Source organism: Mytilus galloprovincialis, chromosome 1 (genome assembly GCF_965363235.1).
Source record: "Mytilus galloprovincialis chromosome 1, xbMytGall1.hap1.1, whole genome shotgun sequence".
NCBI lineage: Eukaryota > Metazoa > Mollusca > Bivalvia > Mytilida > Mytilidae > Mytilus > Mytilus galloprovincialis.
Genome location: NC_134838.1, coordinates 18613511 through 18637490, shown reverse-complemented (window position 1 = coordinate 18637490; position 23980 = coordinate 18613511). Strand labels below are relative to the sequence as shown.

At 31.5% G+C, this 23980-nt stretch overlaps 1 protein-coding gene across 1 annotated transcript in view; it reads right to left on the bottom strand.

Annotated features, from left to right (window-relative positions):
- LOC143068132 (interleukin-6 receptor subunit beta-like) overlaps nucleotides 1–23980 on the bottom strand; it is a 31204-nt gene that overhangs the window by 4702 nt on the left and 2522 nt on the right. The window contains exons 3-14 of the mRNA XM_076241942.1: nucleotides 21174–21297; nucleotides 20042–20211; nucleotides 18860–18996; nucleotides 18024–18207; nucleotides 14688–14782; nucleotides 13467–13680; nucleotides 9776–9918; nucleotides 7665–7821; nucleotides 6346–6498; nucleotides 4506–4667; nucleotides 627–714; nucleotides 205–286 (exon numbers count right to left, since the gene is read on the bottom strand). Of these exons, the coding sequence (XP_076098057.1) occupies nucleotides 205–286; nucleotides 627–714; nucleotides 4506–4667; nucleotides 6346–6498; nucleotides 7665–7821; nucleotides 9776–9918; nucleotides 13467–13680; nucleotides 14688–14782; nucleotides 18024–18207; nucleotides 18860–18996; nucleotides 20042–20211; nucleotides 21174–21297 (1709 nt within the window). The remainder of the gene's footprint in view (nucleotides 1–204; nucleotides 287–626; nucleotides 715–4505; nucleotides 4668–6345; nucleotides 6499–7664; nucleotides 7822–9775; nucleotides 9919–13466; nucleotides 13681–14687; nucleotides 14783–18023; nucleotides 18208–18859; nucleotides 18997–20041; nucleotides 20212–21173; nucleotides 21298–23980) is intronic.

Genomic DNA, 23980 nt, shown 5'->3' with positions numbered 1-23980 from the left:
CTTATGTTGATAATCTGTTTTACAATTAACAAGTAACAGCTTGTGTTATATCCCCGCTCGGCACAGTTGGGGAAATATATCTGGCCGTCTGTAACTTCTTTTTATTTTCCTCAGTTCCTACAGGTGAGAAATTTGCGATCACTAATTTAACTTATCTAATTGTACCTGGAAAACGGTAAATAACAGAGACTATTTGATACCTACCGTATTTCCTATCGATATGTTTATCTTTGGAGTGTCTATATCCAAAGGTCGTTTAATTTCCCTGATACCATGGGCTGTTCGCCTTTATAAAAGAAATCATGAATTATCTACAAAATATGCACTGTTAAATTTTACATACTTATTTGATATACTTTAAAAAATTGAAAATTTCAAAATCATAGAGCATAAATTCTATTGATAGAGTGCAACTTTTTAAAAATCTTTAAATAAGATTTTAAAAGGCTTTCATTCTATTTAACACAATTATTTCATTTAGCCAAAAAAAAAAAAAAAAAACAAAAAAAAACAACAAAAAAAAAAACAAAGACGACTGAAAATAATCATTTTGATTTAAACTAGGATTTAAAAATTTTATTTTCCATTACTAATATTATATATTTGAAAAATAATAAAACACATACTTATAGATAAAAACAGCTCCTGCAATTGCCAACATGAATAAGAAAGTTCCCCCTACTGCTATACTTGTTATTTCCGACGTTGCCAAGTCTGAAGCATAGAAAGTTAGTCAAAATGTATTATGGAAAACCACAATCCGGTACGTCATAACCACTCTTAATGCAACGTATCAGTGCAATTAAGGAAGTTCGCTACTCAGTTTCAACATAAATAGCTTTCCATAACACTAGTACATATTGATACGGGATTACAAATGTAATTAAGAAATCAAAAACGCAAAACAAAATATAGGGGTCCATGTGCTTGTTTTCGAGATATAAGCCATTGAAATTTAGGCGGGAAAATGTTCTTTCTTGATTTTTCGTATCTTTATCATTGACAACTAAAAGTTCTCAAAACCCGTTAAAAAATAAATAAAATTTTATAAGACTTTTAAAAATGGCTTATTATTATACATGTAAAAGTTTGATAAAAAGAAAAATGGGGGTTAATGGGCAAACATTTTCAAGGCATTCAAATGGATAAAACCAGAGGATTTCGAAAATCTGACAAAAAATCCAAAACATGACAAGCGAACATCCTTAAAAGATCCCAACCGGTATAGGACACAATTGGTTAAACTCAAGATCAGACGATTTTATTGTATTTAAAGAATTATTACCTCAAAAGCATGTTGTTATTTTTAGAGGGAAACTAATGTTGAGTCGAATTTGGTAGTTTATCTTTGTAATTATATTGGACCAGTTTTTGTGTAAGGAGCACAACCATATGAAGAAAGTCCATATAAGGTTAACATACAAAAGCATAACGATTTAGCTCAGATATGTAAACTTCATTCGAAGGATCTGATCGTACATTTCAGATGTGAAATGGGAATGTAAAGTTGAGTATATCACATTTTCATAGATTCTAGTTGGAACTCATCTATTTGTGCAAATATCGAAGAATATCGATGGAACCTCTTTGATCTTGTAGACACACCAGGGTTGAGTTCAATATCATAGCAGCAAAGTAACGGTTACGTAGCTGCTATCAATATCTATGTAACAACTAGTCTATAGCTACACGTTCAATAGTCAAAATCTGCGCAGCACTGCGTAGCTGCTACGATATTGAACGCAGACCTGGTGTTGCTTCTGTTTAGGTTCATGCATGTACTTTATTTTTGTGTGTTGTCTTGATTTTTACCTTCTAATGCATCGACTTACATAACCATTTTGTTAGCATTCTGTATGCCAAATATTGTTACAAATATAAACATTCGAGACACAGACCTAATCAAGAAAACGATACTCTGATCAATTGTCCATCAAAATAGGGTTAATAGAGGTTTCTCAACATCTTACGAACGGATGAAACTCTACGAACGTAACGTTATGGAGCAGTAATTTTGTTATAATAAAATCAATAATAAATGTCTTCCGATACTGCAGTGTGTTTAAAAGACAACAGTAAACAACTCAATATCCTTTTTTTGCAACCTTGCATTTTATTGTTATCATTAAACATCCGTGTTCCAATTTATTTTCCGTTGTTGACTGTTTCGTTTTCTTACGTCGAGTTCCGTTTGTTGACATGTCGTATATATGCGTTCGATTTATCTCCCTTATTTATTCAAAAAGAACATTTTTTTATACTGTCCTTGATTAAAAAAATCAAAACATCTAGTTTGCAATTGGTTGATTGATTGTTTGGTGTTTAACGTTCATTGGCAAATATTCCATTCACTTCATTGATAATTTAGCGTTTGATAAAGGATTGATAAGTGATTGAGTAACACAACTTTAATATATTTCATATATCCACACGTCCCTGCTATGGGTCCAATTGGTTTGAGTTACTGTGAGTTTCATTTTTTCGTGTCGGAGAGTATCTTGGATAGATACGTCGTAACATAGCTTTTTTATTTCTGATATTTATTGGGAATCAGTTTAAGAAATTTAAAGGTGCACTCTATCTATCGTTAGAAATAGAGTTTTGTGTGTTTTTGTTGAAATTATGAGTGCTACAGACCTAACAAAACTGGTAGTCGCATAGTTATCAAAATATATATATTTATATATTACACCCCTAACTAAAAAGAAAAATGAGAAATATGAAAAACAGAGGAAATATGCACAGTATGCCATAGAAGCTTAACGGAAACAATAAACAAGAAAAAAATGTATATACTTATAATTATACTATAAAGGAAACTTACACACATATAATAAGAAAGGCCATGATAACAACAAAAACAAAAAGACACAATATATAAGTTTAAATATATATTTCAATATTTTCCTTTATTTTTCTTGTTAAGTCTACCAATTTATAACAATATATCAATAAGAAGAGATCATTTGGATTTTAGTGGTTGGGGCAAAGAACTTATTGGGATGTTTTCTTTTCAAATTTAAATCGAAAGGCGTTCACTTCTAGATTTATTTTACTTCATGTCCACGAAAGAAATTTTACCGTTAATCAACTTCTATCTAAGATTCAAAAAGATTCTTATCCCTTTCCATCCATAGATCTATATTTACCTTTTTCACATATACTAAATAGTGATGTTGTCATCATGTTTATTAAAATTTCTTGTACGATTACTGTCCTTTGATTAAATATTATATATTCTTCGTTTAAATTTATAGATCAGTAAGACTTTCAACTGTGTTGATTGAACAGTAACTTGTATATTATATATTATATAATATCAAATAAATATAATATGTATTTGATTCAAAATGTTTTTAAAAAAATCAAGCCTGCATATTTTACATATAAAAGATATTTCAAAGGGAAGAAGAGCACAGCCGATAATCCAATATTTTAAGATAAATTACTGCTCCCTCTTTTCTCGTTACGGCAAGTTACGTCAAGTTAGGGCGATTTTCGTTCGTTGGTAAGATGTTGAGAAACCTCTATTAGGACGAAATGTACGCCTAAAAATCAGTATATAAACATATTCAAGTCAGAATATATCAGATATAAAGAACTTTAAAACTGAGCTAATTGTCAATTGTCATGTCGTAAACTTTTTAATCGCATCTTATATACTTATAACAAAACAGTGAATATAAAAAGATTGGTGTTAACTGTGAAGAATATTGAGATTGAGATGTAAAATTACGTCCTTGTAAAGCTGTTTTTGCCTTTCAAATGTTTGAATGAATAATCATAACTAACTGGTTCATTAAAAAGACATTTATTTTTTGAAATTATGATTTGAGATATGTGACCTAGAAAAAGCTAAAACGGATAACCCTTAATACAAATAGTTGTTTATTTCACTCATTTAAAAGAACAATTCCATAACCACTGGTTATCGCCCTTTTACAAAAGTATATATAGAAGATATTTGATTTATATTGTTAAGGTATTGATCCATTGACACTAAGTAGTCCATTGTATGTAAAGTATTTCATTATAGAATAGATATTTTTGAAAATTGTCTTGACTTGTTATCTTCAAATCATAGGGTGATAAATATTTTTATAACTTGCACCAATATTGATGGAAAGTAACCAAACTATCTCTTCAATGTCATTTATAAGATTTTGAGATATTCCTGACTTGAAAGACATTCATACTGTAAATATGTATGCATACAAAACGTAATCAAATCAAAATCTTATTGACTAGGATTGTTAGTTTTACTACCGGAGTTTTAGTGATTCTCTCCGAGCACTCCGCCGTCCCATACCAATAATAAGTGACCGCAACGAAAAATCACAAATGTGGTGAAAGTGGCGTATAAAATAATCAACCAATTAATCAATCATAATTTCAATTGTATCCATATCCGAAAGAAGATTTAAAAAGATGTTTAAATATTTTATTCTATTGACGAAATAGAAATTACAGACAGAGAATAGTATTCTAATCACTAGGATAGGTACCATTATTTGTAGGCTGTATATACACCATATCACTGTAATCACTAATTCTTCCATCGCCTGTTATCTGCTGGATTTGGACACCATATGAAGTTCCCGCCTTTAGATTTGGAATTACCAGCTTAGTTGGTTCAGTCGATGGAATTTCCATACCTTCTTCAACACCTATAGAAAATTAAATTATACCAAAATAAATAGAATTAGATATTACTTTCTCAGTATCAATATGTTTGTTCTCTATGTCTCTTGGTGTTGTGTTTCCTCTCAGGGTAGAACTATGAAGTAACATGTCAATAAACACCTACTGTCTGAAAATTAAATCTTGTGTAATGAATTTTCTCATGTTTACAGCCTCATTGTTCGCAATCGTCATGATGATCATTCAACAAGAGGGGCGAAAGACACCATAGGGATATTCAAACTCATAATCGGAAATAAACTGGCAACTGGTAATTATACTACATCTCCTTTTTTTATATTGACAACGTCATGGCTAAAAAAAAGAAAAATACAGACAAACAATGGTACACAAATCACAACATAAAAAACTAAAGATTAAATAACTAAGACCCGACCAAAAAAAGGGGGTGATCTCATGTGCTCTGAAAGGGTAAGCAGATCCTGCTTCACATGTGGCATCCGTCGTGCTTCTCATTTAAAACAAACAATAAGTCTCATTCTGTGATGTCGCAAAAAAAAAAGGTAATAGGGATTATATATAAAAATCAAGCATTTTTAATTAGAGTGAGTTTTTTTCAGGTCATTATTTGTCATAAAACTCTAGACACTCAAAGTTGTGGTACTTATTGACAGAGATATCTACTTTGAAAAAAGGCATTTCACGAAATTGATAGTCACTTCTTGTTATAAATTGCAAATGATAAGAAACGCTGGTCATTTCGATTTTCGTATTATACGATCGCTACTTTAAAGCCATTGACAAGTGGAAATTTCAAATCAATTTAAAAAATATTGGAAAGAGAACAATAGAGGCGTAATCTAAATATAGACAATAATACATGTTTGATCAAATCAGATTTGAATAAACCATTTTAAAATCACACCCACATCTTAAAACAAAATCTTTAATAAGGACAATTATGAAGCTGTTTTTCACAAATAAGTACTGGTACGATTTGAAAATGTTGCAACATGGAATAGAATTTACGTTTTCTCATTCATGTGATAACTAAAAAGCAAACATGTTAAGTATGCTGCGTGAAGAGAAAATATAGCGAACATATGAAAATAACAGTAGTGGATTATTTATATTGTTAACTGAAAAGACTATTTAATTAAAAATATGATGAATTATTCTTCTATACAAAATCTAAAGTCATTAGTTCATTATAAAACAAAAAATTAAATAACAAAAATACCGAACTCTAAGGAAAATCAAAACGGAAAGACCTTTTTCAAATGGCCAAATCAAAGCTAAAACACATTAAACGAATGGAAAACAACTGTTATAATCCAGACTTAGTACAGGCAATACCTTGTGCAGAACATGATGGATTAAACCTAGTCTCATAGCTACCTAAACCTCTAACTTTTATGACACAGCCAGTCACATAAGAATACATTATATTGACAATATAGAGTGAGCAAAACATACACACATATAGATAAAAAAAGTTAAAAAATGGGGTACAGCAGTCATTATAGAGTTATAATCTTTATCTCTGTAAATACAAAAACTATAAAAACAAAAAAAAGCCACAAAAACAAAAAAACTGGCATATAGACACTCAATAGACAAATCACATCAGCAAAAATGATAGACCATAATACAAATAAAATTACATTTATTACATTTTCCAAATTCGAGCATTACAGTACCAACCTGAACAGTCGGTGGTACCTTTGCTTGCAGTACACCAGGTTACTTTGAAAAACTCAATGTAAGGGGAATCCCCACACTTTGGGTCTGACCAATCAACTGTTATTCCGTCTTCAGGAAATGCCTGCACATCAACTTGGGTTGGAGGAGACGGAGCTAAAATTAAAATCTGATTTGCTGTTAATCTACAATATGTAGACTATTTCAATATTAAACAGTCATTGAATTGTATAAGATTAAATCAAAACGTATATCGTTGTCCTCTTGGAACTTGTCAATTCTATCTTAGTTTTACACAAAACTGCTGCAGGAAATGCTTACCCTTCCGGAGCACCTGATTTTACTCCCGGTTTTTAGTGCATTTCGTGTTGTTCCTTATTTATTATTTATAACTGTTGATGTAAATGTCCTATGGTTTTGTGAGTCTTTCTTTACTCCTTGGTTTTGATTGTGATATTGAGACTTAAACAGCTAAGGTTGAACTGAAAAAAATGTCAGACCCTTAACATGTAGCAATAAAATTGAGAATGGAAATGGGGAATGTGTCAAAGAGACAACAGCCCGACCATAGAACAAACAACAGCAGAAGGTCACCAACAGGTCTTCAATGCAGCGAGAAATTCCCAAACCCGGAGGCGTCCTTCAGCTGACCCCCAAACAAATATATATACTAGTTCAGTGATAATGAACGCCTTACTAAACTCAGAATTATAAACAAGAAACTAAAATAAAAATAATACTAGACTAACAAATCTTTTTCAAATCAGTAAATAAACTCATTTGCCCTTAATTTTACAGACGCCATACCGAGTTGGTTGATCGTTATGAAATATCCGTTTCACAGATGATATCGGATATGTTCTGAATGTCTACAATCCTGTTTCCTTTTCACGAATATAACCTACCGAATTAGACCACATTAACCGCGTTTGTAATAACATGAGTAACACGACCGATGCCAAATGTTGAGTAGGATCTTTCTCCCCTTCCGCAGCACCTGAGATCACCCCCGTTTTAGATGGGGTTCGTGTTTCTTTGTCTTCAGTTTTCTAAGTGTACTATTGTTTGTCTTTTTTGTCTTTGTCTTTTTTAGTCATGGCATTGTCCGTTTATTTTCGTTCTATGAGTTTGAATGTCGCTCTGGTATCTGTTGTCCCTCTTTTTCATTATAGATACCCGGATTAAATTCAGTTTAATTAAAATGTCAAATAGATATTTCATAAATTTCAGCATCATTCAGTTAGAGAAATTAGAAAAAAGTTGATACTTATTCGAATTGTTGAGTTTATAGGATTTAGAGTACTTTAAGTAGTTTTACATACCCAAACCTGTTATATAATAACAGTCTTCCCATTCAAATCCAGAACTAACTTGGTCGATGTCAGACGATACACCAAATTTATACTTCTTATCAAACTCTAAATGTTCAATTATAAGTAAGGTAGAATTCATTGGTACCCTAATCCATTCAATATCAGTCTGAAATATAGACAAACAATCTGAATATACATTCGTATGCCATGAATTCCTGTAACATTGTGTTATTATAAAAGTTCCTAAAATCTACATGAAGGAGGAGAAAGAATCTAAATACATGATTAGATTCAGCAAATCAAAGAATCAAACAAAATTAAATTTTCGGCCTATCAAAGAACCCCAATAATTCGATTTTTGATCAAATCAAACAAAGTTTCATTTTGGACCCTTTTGATCTCAATGTAGACCTATTTGATAACAGGACCCAAAAATTCCAAAAACATGGTTAAATTTAGCATACCAAAGAACCCCATATATTCATTTATTGATTTTTGGAACCCAATTTAGACCAATTTGAAAATGGGACCCAACATTAAAAATCTAAATACACGGTCAGGTTCGGCATATAAAAAAAACCTCATTAATTCAATTTTTGATGAAGTCAAACAAAGTTTAATTTTGGACCCTTTGAACCTCATGTTGACCACTTCAAAAAGGGGATAAGATTCCAATAACTTAATACACGGTTAGATACAGCATATTCACGAACCCTAAGAATTCAAGAATAAAACCCCATTGAAATTGGTCAAGAAATAGGCATAGTATACAAAGTATTAGAAAAGTATTGTTTTTGGCCCCTAATTCCTGAACAGTTTGGGCCATAACCACAAAAATCAATCTCAACCTTCCTTTTTTGGAATGGAATCTTGTGGTACAGTTTCAGAAAGATCCATACACTTACACACACGTTATTTTCTGGAAAACTAGAAAAATACTTATTTTGACCCCTTTTGGGCCCCTTGTTCCTAAACTGTTGAAACCACAACCACTGAAATCAATCTAAACCGTCCTTTTGTGATTTCAAACCTTGTGTTTAAATTAAATAGAGATCCATTCACTTAAACTAAAGTTATTTTCCGGAAATTAAGTGTCTTCGGACGACGCTGACGACGACGATGACGTGACACCAATAATTACGAATGCAAAATTTGTTTGCGGTCGTTTACTGACTGTAAACTACAACTAATACCTTGTTTCCTAAACCAAAATGTGTCAAAACTCAGAGATTTAAATATCAGCCTGTTGTGTCAAAATATTGTAAGTTAGACCAATACTGCCTTAAAATAATCAAATTGACTTTCGTCCAAAAATAATAAACATTTTCACCTCTCAACTTCATCGATATTGTGGATACCTAAATAAAAAGGGACTTTGGTTGATTCAACATATTTTGGACGTTTTCAATCAATTGTAATATTTTGCTGTATTCTTTTGTAAACGTTTCACATAATACATTAAATTCTAAAACGATGAATTACTAACATATAATGAGAAATGAAATCATGCCATGGATCAATGAACTACAATAAGAGATCACTGTTTTATTAATCATGTCAAATGGGCAAGAACAACGTGTGTTCTAAAGCTTGTAAATTTATCATAGTCCATGAAAAAAATATTTCAAATTATTGATTACATATAGGCTTTTAGCCATGCAAAAATAGCTCAAGAACTAGCTATTCTTTTACACTAAATAGCAAATCTAAACAATTACACATGGAGAGTTGTCTCATTGGCACTCATACCACATCTTCCTATATCTATACGCAGTTTGGAAGTTATATATAAAATGAATCTTGTGTAGTTCTTCTCCGTTTTGAAATATCTATCATTTTAAAATCCACAAACTGATAACACATATATGTTTAACCTCGGGAATAGATTACCTTAACTATGTTTTGCAAATTTTTTGGAATTTTTGGTCTTCAATGCTCTTCAATTTTGTACTTTATTTGGCCCTTTTCAACTGTTTGTTATTCGAGCGTCACTGATGAGTCTTTTGTAGACGAAACGCGAGTTTGGCTCAAATACAAAATTTCAATTCTTGTAACTATCCTGAGTTTCTTTCTTGTTGTAATAAGTTCGAAAGCAAATTAATAAATATAAAAAAACTTACTGTACATTGTGTGTCAAATTGACAGTAGTATACAGTGTGGAATGCAATTCTCTCATCCTCTGTTGGTGTCCAACTTACACTTACAGTTGTATCTTTAGAAGTATTCTGGGCCTCAACTATAATTCTACTTGGAGGTAAAATAGCTGCAACATAAAACGTATTGTACATTTGAACTCTCTGTGATAGACACTATTTAGAAATTGCTATTAACTTATTTGAATGTTTTTGTAACCATCAATTTCAATAATATGAATAAAACTTCTTAACTTGTCATTCAATTTCAACGGTTTTACTTTTCATTTGAGCTTTCTGGTTTAGATTAGACCCTGATTTTTGGTTGATTTCCTTTCTCAATCTATTGATTAACATAAATAAAGGCACCAGTAGTATTCCGCTGTTCGAAAGTCATAAATTGATTGAGAGAAAACAAATCCGGGTTACAAAGTAAAACCGAGGGAAACATCAACTATAAGAGGAAAACAACGAAACAACAGAAACACTAAAGTGCAACAAAAAACCAAACGACAATGTAACACACAGAAATAAACTATAAGATAACAACTGCCATTTTCCTTAATCGGTTCAGGACATTTTAAGAAAAAATGGTGGATTGAACCTGGTTTTGTGGCTAGCCAAACCTCGTGCCTTTATGGCAATGTTAGATATAACACTAAAAGGACAACATTACATCACAGGACTACAGTACAAATAAGTGCAAGAAAATTCCGGACAGAGAAATGCAATAAAACATTTCGACATGCTTATAGTTATCAAAGGTACTAGGCTTAAAATCTAATACGTCAGACTCGCGTTACATCTACATTAGGACTCATCAGTGAAGTTCAGATAAAAAAAGTCAGAAAGACAAACAAGTATAAAGTTATAGAGCATTGATGACCCAAAATTCAAAAAAATGTTGCCAAATAAGGCTAAGGTATATTTGCCTGGGAAAAGAAAGTCCTTAGTATTTAGAATAATTCATACTTTTGCAAACAGTAAATTTATATTAAAAAAATGAAAATAAATAACCATATAATTGATATTCATGTCAACACCGAAGTGCTGACTAACCATAGAATAAAAACGTATACGTAAAACAACCTAGGGAAGCAACAACAGCACTGCGTAAAAGAGGGACGAAAGATACCAAAGGGACAGTCAAACTCATAAATCTAAAACAAACTGACAACGCCATGGCTAAAAATGAAAAAGACAAACAGAAAAACAATAGTACACATGACACAACATAGAAAACTAAAGAATAAACAACACGAACCCCACCAAAAACTAGGGGTGATCTCAGGTGCTCCGGAAGGGTAAGCAGATCCTGCTCCACATGCGGCACCCGTCGTGTTGCTTATGTGATTACAAATCCGGTAAATAGTCTAATTAGGTAGGTCAAATTCATGAAAGGGAAGGGGATTGTAGTTACGACGTGAGGAACATATCCGATATCATTTGTGAAATGGTTATTCCATAACGGTCAACCAACTCGTGATGGCGTCCGTAAAATTTACGAAGGGATGATTTCAACTTCACCATTTGGAACTCTTGATTTAATAGCTTCCTTGTGAGCAGTAACCCTCTATCAAGAAAATCATGATAGGAAATGCAAGCACGGGAATATCGTATCAATTGAGAGATATATACCCCGTATGCAGGTGCTGCTGGAATGTTGCTACTTAGAAATGGAAAGTTCACAATTGGAAAGCTGAAATCATTTCTTTTGTCGTAAAGTTTTGTCTTCAACCGACCCTCATTGTCAATTTCTAGATGTAAGTCAAGATATGAAGCTGACTTAACTGTATCTGTAGTATCCTTTATCTCCAATTCGATGGGATAGATGCGTTCCACATAGTCACCAAATTTTGAATTGTTTAGTGAAAGAACGTCATCTATATAGCGGAAAGTAGAGTTAAAGGATATTGCTAACTTCTTATCTTTCTTCCTAAGAAGTTCCTGCATGAAGTCAGCCTCATAATAATAAAGAAACAAGTCAGCAAGTAGAGGGGCACAGTTTGTTCCCATTGGTATGCCGACAGTCTGTTGAAAAACACGTCCTCCGAACGTAACAAATATGTTGTCAATCAAGAAATCAAGCATCTTGATAATATCGATTTCAGAGAATTTTTTGTTTGAATCAGAGTGATTCTTTACAAAGTAGGATTTATCCCTCCCTAAGACAAGATACTTGTATCTACGTTGGCCATTCTTTTTTATGAAGCAAAGTAATACCAACTCTTTTAATTTGTCTTTAAGTTTGGAATGTGGAATACTTGTGTAAAGAGTAGAGAAGTCAAATGTTTTAATACTGTTACAAGATGAAAGAGAGTTAGATTGTATGTACTCTAAAAGATCTTTGGAATTTTTAAGTATCCACATCTGATTCACGCCACCTCTAGAATAGGCAGTTTCACAATAACTTTGAAGCCCGTCTTTGATTGCTGATAAAATGGATGTTAATAATTTAGAAAGAGGTTTTGTGGAGCATTTGGAAGACCCAGCAATATACCGCTGTTTGTAAGGACACTTATGTAGTTTAGGTATCCAATACAGTGATGGAAGATCCAGTTCTTCATCTTTGGTTGAAATACCAAAGGAACAAAGAACAGACCTATGATTATCCAGGATTTCCTCTTTGGTAAGTGTCGTGAGGGTATATGTTGAGTTTCCAAGTGAATTGTCTATACCTAATTCGTTTATCAAGCAATTAATGTAATGACTTTTACAGACAAAAACGATGTTATTTGGGGCTTTGTCTGCGGGGACAACAACATATTTATCATGGAGGTCGGATAGGTGTTTAGCAACATTTGGGTCTTTAAAAATTGACGTAGCATGGGCATTGATGGACCCATTCAGTTTATTAATTCTGATTTGTATTAAGGACCTCACTGCCTTTATCCATTCGGATAGAGTGTCTACGTCTTCCTTCTCGCGCTTAGCCCATTGCCTGGCATAATCCTCGACTGAATCCATCAAAATTTTAAAGTTGTATTTCCCATTGATGGATTTAGGCTCACGATATTTCGGACCTTTCGATAACACGTTTCGTAGAGAAGTGTTATTAACAATGTTAAGGTCACCGGTAATAACGTGGCCAGCGGGATTATATGTGAATTGGGAACTAGCACAAGTGCAATCAGGAGGTTTAGACTTGAAGTCGTCAATATCGAGATCCTGCAAAACGCGTTTGTAATTGAAAATTTTAGTTGCAATAGGTTTGGTATAGGTATAAGAAATTATTGGTACAGACTGGTCTTTAAAATAAGGAGGTATTTTCGATTGAACTAATTTATGATGAAGGATATTGCCAAGGTTGACGCCATCGAGACCTTTGTTGGCAAAGGAAAGATTTAGAAAATATCTTTTCTCTTTTTCATCTTTTCCAATGCGAACTGGCTTGAAAAGTCTGTGACTTGCAATATCCGAAATTATAGCTTGAAGTTTGTATTGGTTTGAATGAGGGTTTGTAACAGTGGATTCCAAACATAAATTGAACAGAGAATGAAGTTTTGAAAGGGGTAATGAATAAAGTTTCGTGCGAATGTGATGAATACCTAACGGTTTTTGTATGAATGGCAGCAAGTTTATTAATTAGTTATAGAAAGGCTCTGAAATAAGAAGTGAGTTAATAAAACAAAAACTGGTTCTTTAAAAGACTTTTTTCAGTAGGAATAATAATGCTTACTGTTAGCTATCGGTATAGATATATTCAATGGTTCAAGCGAGTCTCCGACTTCATTCCTCGAGAAGAATGATACAAGAACTTCTTGTCTACAAGGTAGAAGCAAGGATGTAAATGTTCTGCTGATGATAGGGTTAGTAGACAGTTGTCCATCCTCTGAAGATACGGTTATATTGTATCCTAACATTTGACCATTTTGGTATGTTTCTGGCAAGTCCTAAAACAAGCAAATCGAAATTAAAATTTGACTATTGGATCAGCAATAATTCCAAAATAATATCATAATGTAAATTATCCAATAAATCATGAATAATATTATTATGTAAATCAATGGCATATATAAGTACAATATTCTCATTATCAATATCCAATTATTCAAAAATATTATCATTATGTAAATTAATGACATATATAAGAACTTCTTTTTTTCTTACAATTATAAAGATAACAAACTATTTATAGAAACAAAAGAGCAGACGCTGAAATGTCTAGCCTACTTATTTTCAATCGCAGTTAAATAATAAGGATGACCGCAAGGTCAAATGAAACATTCCTGACAGATATGTTCACCTGGCAATAATTTCATTACCAAGACATTTAGTTAACAAATACATTGATGTTCTCAACAACCTGACATTAGTAAATTAACAAAAATACCGATTTTCAAGGAAAATTTCCCATGGAATGTTCCTATGCAAATGGCTTTTTAAAGTATTTTATAACTCAGGAAACTTTATGATGTAGATACAGGCTATCATGACAGCTCTAACGTCAGAAAAATAATAAAAATACAAAAAAAAAGGGTTGGTAAAATGATGCATAGCTAGAACCATTTTTGTCATAAACCTAGCCTTGGCGAGTTACAACAGAAGAAAAATTTAAAATGACGTATGTCCGGGCTGGACAAGTCTAAACCAAATAACTAAAACGAGTCTAGCAGTTGTCTTGTATTTCCTACATTTGCTTTTGGCATATATGAGGAGGTAATAAGAATATGCGACCATTCCTTAATAATATTTGCAACATAGCTGTATGCAGTGTATAGCTGTCTTAGTTGCATTCGTTTTGAACAAATAATGAAATACTTGTTCCTCAGAAAACACATCAAAATTAAATTTGATTATTGGGTTAGCAATAATTCAAAAATTTTATCAGTATGACAATTAATAACATATAACAATATTTTTTCTTACAATACTAAAGTAATTAAAATAGGGCACTCACCTTCCAATACAAAGTCACATTACGATTGTTATTCCTACAGCCTTCAACCGATACAACATAACTTCCAGGGGAAACCTCTGGTGGTCTGTCAGGGACTAAATAAAGAATAAAATATTGTGACAACTATCAATTTTGTGCAATGACATTAAAAAAGCATTGTGTAGTTATTATTTATGTAATTGATACTGTCATTACAGAAAAAAACAATGAAATAAAACCTTATGATTGTACTTTATATACTATAAAATATCACTAACTGCAAAGTACATCGGATGAGAATAAACATACAGTAACTACTGGCAAAGTATATGATTGCTAATATACACCGTTAATATTTTTTTTAAATCACATATATAAATGTATACATTTGAATTAAATAGTGAAAAGTTCTGAATCCAGGTACAGGAGTATGGAGAGGCGAAGACAACGTGAACTGTAGTGTGAAGATAATAAAGTCTATAACAAAACTGTTCATCAGTACTTCAGCAGTTGCGTTTAAAATGGTGGGATAGACAAATGAACAAGGAAATGAAAGCACAGACTAACGAATGGATGGATTCCTTCATCAATTCATCCAGCAGGTATCACAATCTGGGGGAGAAAGGATAAACAATATACTTGCCTGAATGAAACTCAAAAACTTGAAATTATAGCTTCAAATGGGTTTCAATCATGTTTTTTTGAATAGGAAAGAGTAATGTATAGAAACATTGGATCCACATATTTATTTAAGTTTTGAGATAAGAGCATATTAAACATAAATGGTAATAAACAAACAGAGTAAACTTATATTGCTTATATTTGACCTCTGTAGGTCTTGCCTGGGTGGTCATGTTAACATCTTAAAAATAGTCCATGATGATAAATTCAACTCGACGCATACATTCATACAGAAGCAATAGGGTATTAATTACATCAGACAAAACAATAGTATCTACATCTTTCCTCATCTGTACCACCTCTGTTTTAAAAACTATGTTACAAACCTTTATTAAAGCTAATACAAAAGTAAATCTATCATATCAGATATTGTTAGTCACAGACTTTTTCAAGTCGGTTAGTATATGAAAAAAAGTAACGGAGAAAGTCTGGAACCATATCTCCTAAAAGTATCCGTTGTCAACGAACATCTTGATGTCATCTATTGTAGCAATACCGTTAACTTTAGTCCGTTTACTTTAAATCACGACTTAAGTATACTTATAGATGATGTTGATAATTATGCAAGCTAATTGGCTTAAAGTGAAAAGAGAAGACTTAGATACTATGCCCAAATTGCCAAAGACGTCAAAACATGTGAATTTCCAAAACCAATTACAAATAACGAAGAGTTTAAAAACACCCGATCCCGACGTCCCGAAAAAGGTCCTGCTCGGGATTTCGGGATCAAGACCCCTCCGACCACCCCGCAAATTAGCCTTAGTCGGTCTTAGTCATTTATACAAGATTCATATCCTACCATAGGCATGTTAATAAGGCTCTCAAAAGAAAAAGCACTGATGGATGGTCCTTGAAGCATATTTTATAAGACTTATAATGGTCTATATAAAAGCAATTACATTTATTTGATGTTGGAAACGGTTCAAAATTTTAGTTTGATTTGACTTTTACCAAAAGAAGCATTGTAGCAAATGAGAAGAATAATTGTGGTCTGAGGCCAAAAACACGAAAATAATTGAATTTAACAGAAAGGAAACAAATATCGGACTTTAAAAAAAGGGAGAGTGCTTTTGATACCTTTTATGAAATTCTCCATACATAATATCTTTTACAAAAAATCATCCTACAACAGTTCACAAACTGTTTATGCCCGCGATTTCGCGGGTGTGTTCTAGTTAATTCTATAATGGAGCTTTTGATGCAAGGTTTCCTAGTGTAAAATTGAGCCAATTCATAGAACGTTTTGATGACGCAATCATGAGTAAGTTAACCGAGTGGGAATATTACTAATTAGGTTGAAAGAACTACAGCCCAAAATATTATTATAATTATAATATTATATAATATCTATACTATTAAACGAGAAGACCTCATTTTGTGCTTCGCTTCTTTTCATTCAACACAAAAAAAACATCATGCCTCTGTGTCCTAAATGTACCATGCATAGTCGTATTTGTCATCCATTCCTATGATTATTCGGATTGAGTTATTTTAGGAGAAAAATGAAAAAAAGGCGTCTTGATATTTACTATAATTATACTACTATAATATATAGAAACACTCTATTTAATTATAGCAGTGATCGCCACGGAGAAGAAACTTGGAATTGGTAGTTCATGAGTTAATAGTTATCAAAGGGTACCAGGATTATAATTTAGTACACCAGACGCGCGTTTCGTCTACATAAGACTCATCAGTGACGCTCATATCAAAATATCTATAAAGCCAAACAAGTACAAAGTTGAAGAGCAATAAGGATAAAAAATTCCAAAAAGTTGTACCAAATACGGCTAAGGTAATCTATGCCTGGGATAAGAAAATCCTTAGTTTTTCTAAAAAAATTCAAAGTTTTGTAAACAGGAAATTTATAAAAATGACTACATTATTGATATTCATGTCAACACCGAAATGTTGACTACTTGGCTGGTGAAACCCTCGGATTTAATAGCAAATACACTTTATTGATAATAATATACGTATGTTCATAGTATGTTCATAGTATACAGAAGGTTTCAGACCACAATTAATTCACTTTGTTCGTGGTCTTGGAATATAGTTCCCAATTATTATATGGGGTCATGCTTCCTAAGTATTCTGTCCACTGTTTTCTCTGAAATGTTTACTATTAAAGGGGTCATATCAGTTGCACATATATTGAAATAAGTAAAGACTCAATAAAACATGTGAAAAACATTTATTGTTGAATGTGAGAGTAGTTATTTGGCCAAAATAAAAGCAAGATAAAAAGCATTGATGGTTTGTTCTAGAAGCATATTTTATTAGAATAATAATGGTCTATAAGCAGTTACATTTATTTCATGTTTGGAGTGGTGGAAATGTTTTAATTTAATTTAACGTTTACCAACAAATGCATTGTGGAAGAGTAATTGTGGTCTGTAGCCAGAAACTCGAAAATAATGGAGCTTAACAAAAAGGGAAAGGGCTTTTGAAATCTTTTCTGAAATTCTCCAGACATAAAATCTTTTACAAAAATTCATCCTACAACAGTGTACAAGATGTAAATGCCCGCGATTTCGCGGGCGAGTTCTAGTTCATATTTAATCAAATGTTAAGAGAATGAATAAAAAGTCAAATAACAAAAAATACCGAACACCAAGGAAAGTTAAATACAGAAAGAACCTAATCAAATAAAAATATCTATATACACATTCTTACGATCTGTTTGTGTTGTGGCGATGATAACCACTGCATTACTAGGAAATCCAATATCACTAGAGTTTCCAATATCAATATTGTTTCCATAATCTCTATATTCAGGTCTCACCACAATTGATATCTTATATTCTGTGTTCGGCTTCAGCTCACACACTGTAGTGTTCAATTCTCTTGACTTTATGACCTGTATTGAAAGCATATCAATTTTGACAAAAATTTACTAACACATTATTTCTTTAAATTTTTACTTTCAGGCAAGAAATTATTTCATAGAAAACCAAAAACCTTAAAATTCTTAGTAACATTCTTTTTAATTTAAACACAATCTTTTCTCTTATCCAAAAGTTACATGTTATCAAAATATGGGTATCTGCACCAATAAAATATAAGCCAAAGTCGGGTAAGGAATTGAAGCTTCCTTAAAGTGAAACAATTCTGAGTACAATGTAACTACAGGAAATTATATGTAAACACTAGAACTAGCTCAAAAATTAAATTCGAACAAGTAAGACCAAATTTACCTTTTGTCTTTCAAAATTAATGGGACTGTTATTAATAATAAAAAAAAGAGTATGAGAAACTAATCCAATATCATTTAATATGGTCTTATATTGATATAAAATATAAATTTGACGAGGATTCAATCATCCAAACATATCTACCCTATCATCGGTCCATTTTGAAGTAATATGGATGATAAATTTCTTCTCCTAAAATTAATGGGACTGTTATTAATAAAAAAGAGTATGAGAAACTAACCCAATATCATTTAATATGGTCTTATATTAATATAGAATATGAATTTGACGAGGATTCGATCATCCAAACATATCTACCTTATCATCGGTCCATTTTGAAGTAATATGGATGATAAATTTCTTCTCCCTATTCGATTTCTTATGATTCCACTTTAATGAGACACATCTACTTGAAATGGAAACAATCTCAATCTCTTCAATTGGATTTGGTTTCACTGCAAAATACATTTAAAATGTATACTACTATTTGCTGTTGTTATCAATTGTCCATTGATATATCCACTAAAGATCGATTATTCATTAAAAAGAAATATATGATAAATGTTTATAATCTGCAATCTGTATAGGCTGTTGTTTATTGTCTGTAAAAAGAACCGACTAACAAATGGTTCAAATACTACATACACACATAACTTGTAAAGTTGGGTTACAAAATTTGTCAGATTTATAAGGTTTAAAACTAATACCGAACCTTTACAGCAGCTGTCTTAAAATAGATTTTTACAATCGGTTATCACAATAAATTGAAAATTGAAAATCATTATGAAGGACAATATAATGAAAATGTAATATGCCCAGAAAAGTCTATATATAAAATATTTTCATTTCTTTATGAGATATCTTATCTAATTTGAAGTTGATAAAATATCATATTACCTTTATAAGACAACTTTTAAACTAAATGATATATTGTTTATAGTAGATATTTTACATATTTTTAATGAGTTTGTAAGACATCTTATTTAGTTTATAAGATATTCTATTAAGTTTAAGATATATTTGAAATAAAAAAAATATGTAAATATATATAGTTAAACATATATCTTATAGCCTCAATTATATACCTTATTACCTTAATATGATAGAAAATATTTATTAACTGTTAAACAAGGTATCTTCATTTAGAAAATCATATTCCATTACTGATATATCTAAATTAGTGTATAAGATATCTTATTAACTTTATAAGATAGATAGATGGTACATGTAAAAGGAGTACTAAAAGATGAAAAGTGGCAGGTAAAAAAAGGCTTAAAATCAAATCATCACATTTTATGATAAAAAAAACGGGAACTGAATTAAGTACATACTAGTTTTGATAAGAAAGTTACCTTCACTAAAATATTGATTTGCAAGGAAAAAACATCAGTGTGTGTGATGATAACAGTATACTTTTTTACAGAGATAAAAAAATATGCTAGCATATCTTTAAATTACACTCCAATTTTGTTAAAAATTTTACAAAAGATTTTATTTTACCATATTCAGCTTGTATAATAGTAATCCAATCTGTGTCCACCGACACATTTCGCTTAGTGTTCTTTACACTAACTATAAAGGACAAACTAGATCGATCAAATGAATAGTCTTCGCTTCTTATCCATTTACATTTCAGTAAATTCTTATTTGGACAGGATCCAGTTAACTGACTGGAAGATAAAATATGTATATTGAAATCTTTTTATTGTATGTATAGTTGATTATCTCATTCATAAAAATGAAAACCACAATAATTTACATCAGTTACTTGGTAAAAATAGTTTACCCCGAACGCGCTTGTTTTAAAAATGTATAAAAAAATAGAAGGAGCATGATTTTATTAACTTTTAATTTCAAACTTTTAATTTTTTGAATTCCAAGTTGACATTTCTCTATAAAAAAAATGTCACTTCTTTGTTCAAAGTTAGTATTTCTCACTTTCTACTTGAAGTTTCTCAGTTTCAGAGGTTGTCTTCGACATGTCTCATTCCTTAGTTGTGTGATGTTTATAATATGTTCCAGAGAAAATGTGTTTAAAAAAGGCGACGTTGAATTTATCATCCTCTAAATATATCGTTCCAGTTAACATATAAATGTATGTAAAATATATAGCTGTATTCGAAACTTGGGCGTAGAATTTTTTTGACGCCAATGCATTTAACGTTCATTTGAGTGATTTGTGTATGTAGGGGACTTCCACTCATTAAGATGATTTATTACACAAGTTAACATCCGTTTGTAGGTCACTTAGAATCTTATATCTAAACTCAGTCAAATAAGAGTATAGTACACTAAGAAAGTACATTCTAAAATACTCACTTACTTTACTGATTATTTTGCAATTCATTTCACATTGGCCAATGGGTATATATTGAAGGCAAATGCAGGATTATTAGCTAGGTGAAAGTGTAACGAAACCATATATAAAAAGAATAGTCAAATTCATATAAGGTCATATAACTTGATCATATGGAGTTCAAACGGATAATTTGAGACAGGTGTGTTGTAACTATAGAAACATTGAAGACTGATGATACGAGGAGGTCAATATTTTTTCATCTTCAAAGGTTATAGTCAAATGAAATCAAAAAAGCAAAAAAAAATCCATTTTACTTTGTTCTATTGTACATACAGATTCAAACTTGTATCGATATATCGTAATTCACGATAATTTACACCCAAGTCCCAGCTACATTCCATTTTCTCATCCCAGTCATATATAATACAACTGAAGTTTGTGACAGGTTCAGGATGATCTACAAATAAAATATTCACATAAAAAAGCATTTTAAAAATCCTAATACTTATGCATAGAAACTAGGTGTAAAACTTTAAAGAGCATGAAGATTAAACTAAATTATATTTAATCGGTTTTTTTTTCATGCAGTTTGTATAAGAACTGACTGATGATTGTTTTTTATATTTAACCTTCAGTAAAAACAACAACTAAAGCTTCCAAAAGTTAACTAAAACAACCAATAACTGAAATTTCAATACGAGATGGTGTCATTGAACAAAGTTGTGACGCATCAACAGATTGGGTTTACCAAATCTAGACACTCTGAATGGAAAAAAGAAAGAGTCTTATGTTTACTGACATTGGTTAATTTACTGACATTATTTTGAAAAACAGATGATTGTTAAGAAGGTAATAGAAAACTATGTGTAACTTTCAATATACACCCATTTTTGTATTGATTAAGCTTATTTAAAAAAAACTATATCTTGTAAAATGAAGAAAGTTTTTGTGCTGACATAATAAGCAAATGTACTGTAAAATAATATTATTATTACAGATTCTTAACCATTGATAACAGCTGCTTCAATCTAGAAAGTCAGGAATGCATCACCGCCATGCAAATTCACTCTCAGTCAAAATGTCACAATCGTGAATAAGACACACTCGTTTTATTTATAGATCAGACGACTCTTATGTTATCTGAGGACCAAAGATCGCGACAAATAGTGTAGTGAAGTGAGACATAGACACAGTAATGGTGAAATATTTCATCATGGCGATCGTTTTTCCCGAATAACATTACGTTTGTTGGTACTTACGTAACAAGATCTAAACGCTTACCTAACTTTCAAATGTTATAGTTTGAGTTCCTGGTGAAGTTATATAAAAAATTTACCTTTGATGCTTTTCATGATTTACCTGTATTAGAAGCGCTCAAATTAAATCATTTGAAATCAAGGGACTTTATAGACTCTTTGATCAATGTCGGTGTTGGTCTAATCGAATTTAATCTAAACATCACAGAGAGATATCCATGTACGAATCGAAATTCATTCGTTTACAATAATCAATTATGTTTACCCTTATGTTACACCACTATATTTTCAATTGTTGTTTTTTATTTAAAACTTTCTTTTCTATGAATTTGCAATTTTGTACGCTAGTACTACACTATTTGTCATAATAAGGCAAACAGAATAGCCACATTCAAAAAGTGAACTTTGTCTTAGGGAGTTGGAACCTTCGTTTCTTTATAATTTCTTAATATATCAACGGGGAAATATGTTTTTGTTTTAAATTCTGTAGTTATCGAAGCGCTAACTGTTAAGATGGCGATACCCTCGGGACTTATAGTCCACAAGCAGCAGAATCGATCCCGTTCTAGTATCAGAAATAAATACTTTATAAAGTTCGTGCGTCCTAAGCGTGTGTCATAAACCTTGTGTTTAAATTTCAATGATTTCTATTTACTTTTACTAAAGTTAGAGTGCGAAAACCAAATGTCTTTCGGACGACGACGACACCGACGCCAATGTGATACCAATATACGACCAAAACATTTTCAATTTTTGCGGTCGTATAAAAAGTGCATATACCTAATGCTCTATTATCACTTTTTTTAAGATAATGCATGTTATTCAGTCTGCTGGACCTTAGGGGCATACCATATAGTTTTCATCCCATATTTAAATTTTGCTGACAATTTGCATATAGACTATTTTCTGACTGATTAAATCAAATATGTAATACAAAATATACCTACATGAGCTACTATTTTAGTAAAATGAGGTCCAAATTCTATATATTTGCTCAAAATTCGGATTTGTGGACGTATTTTTCCTTTCAACAGAAATACATAACTTTTTTGTTTTAAAAGATAAACACAAGCTGTTGTTTGATAAATTATTTGTATATTCTGTTTTATATAAATTTCATTTAAATTTTTTTTTCAAATAACTCATATTTATCAAATGTTCACGAATGTAGAAAAAAAACCCGTCATTTGTTGCTGTATATTTATCAAATTAAAAAAAATTACTATTTTAACAAAGTTTAATTTTGGACCCCGATTTGGACCAACTTGAAAACTGGGCCCATAATCAAAAATCTAAAATCAAAAATTTAAGTACATGTTTGGATTCAGCATATTAAAGAACCCCAAGAATTCAATTTTGTTAAGTTTAATTTTGACCGTTTGGACCTTAATGTAGACCAATTTGAAAACAGGACCAAAAATTAAGAATCACGATTAGATCTGGCATATCAAAGAACCCCAATAATTCATTTTTTTATGAAATCAAACAAAGTTTGATTTTGGACCCTTTTGGACCCCAATTGCTAAACTGTTGGGATCAAAACTCCCAAATATCAATCCTAACATTCCTTTTGTGGTCATAAACTTTATGTTAAAATTTCATAGATTTCTGTTTACTTATACTAAAGTTATTGTACAAAAACCAAGAAAAATGCTTATTTGGGACCTTTTTTTGGCCCCTAATTACTAAACTGTTGGGACCAAAACTCCCAAAATCAATTCCAACCTTCCCTTTATGGTCATAGACCTTCTGTTAAATTTTCATAGATTTCTATTTACTTATACTAAAATTATAGAGCGAAAACCAAATGTCTTTGGACGACGACGACGACGACAACGCCATACCAATATACGACCACAAAATTTCCAATTTTATGGGTCGTAT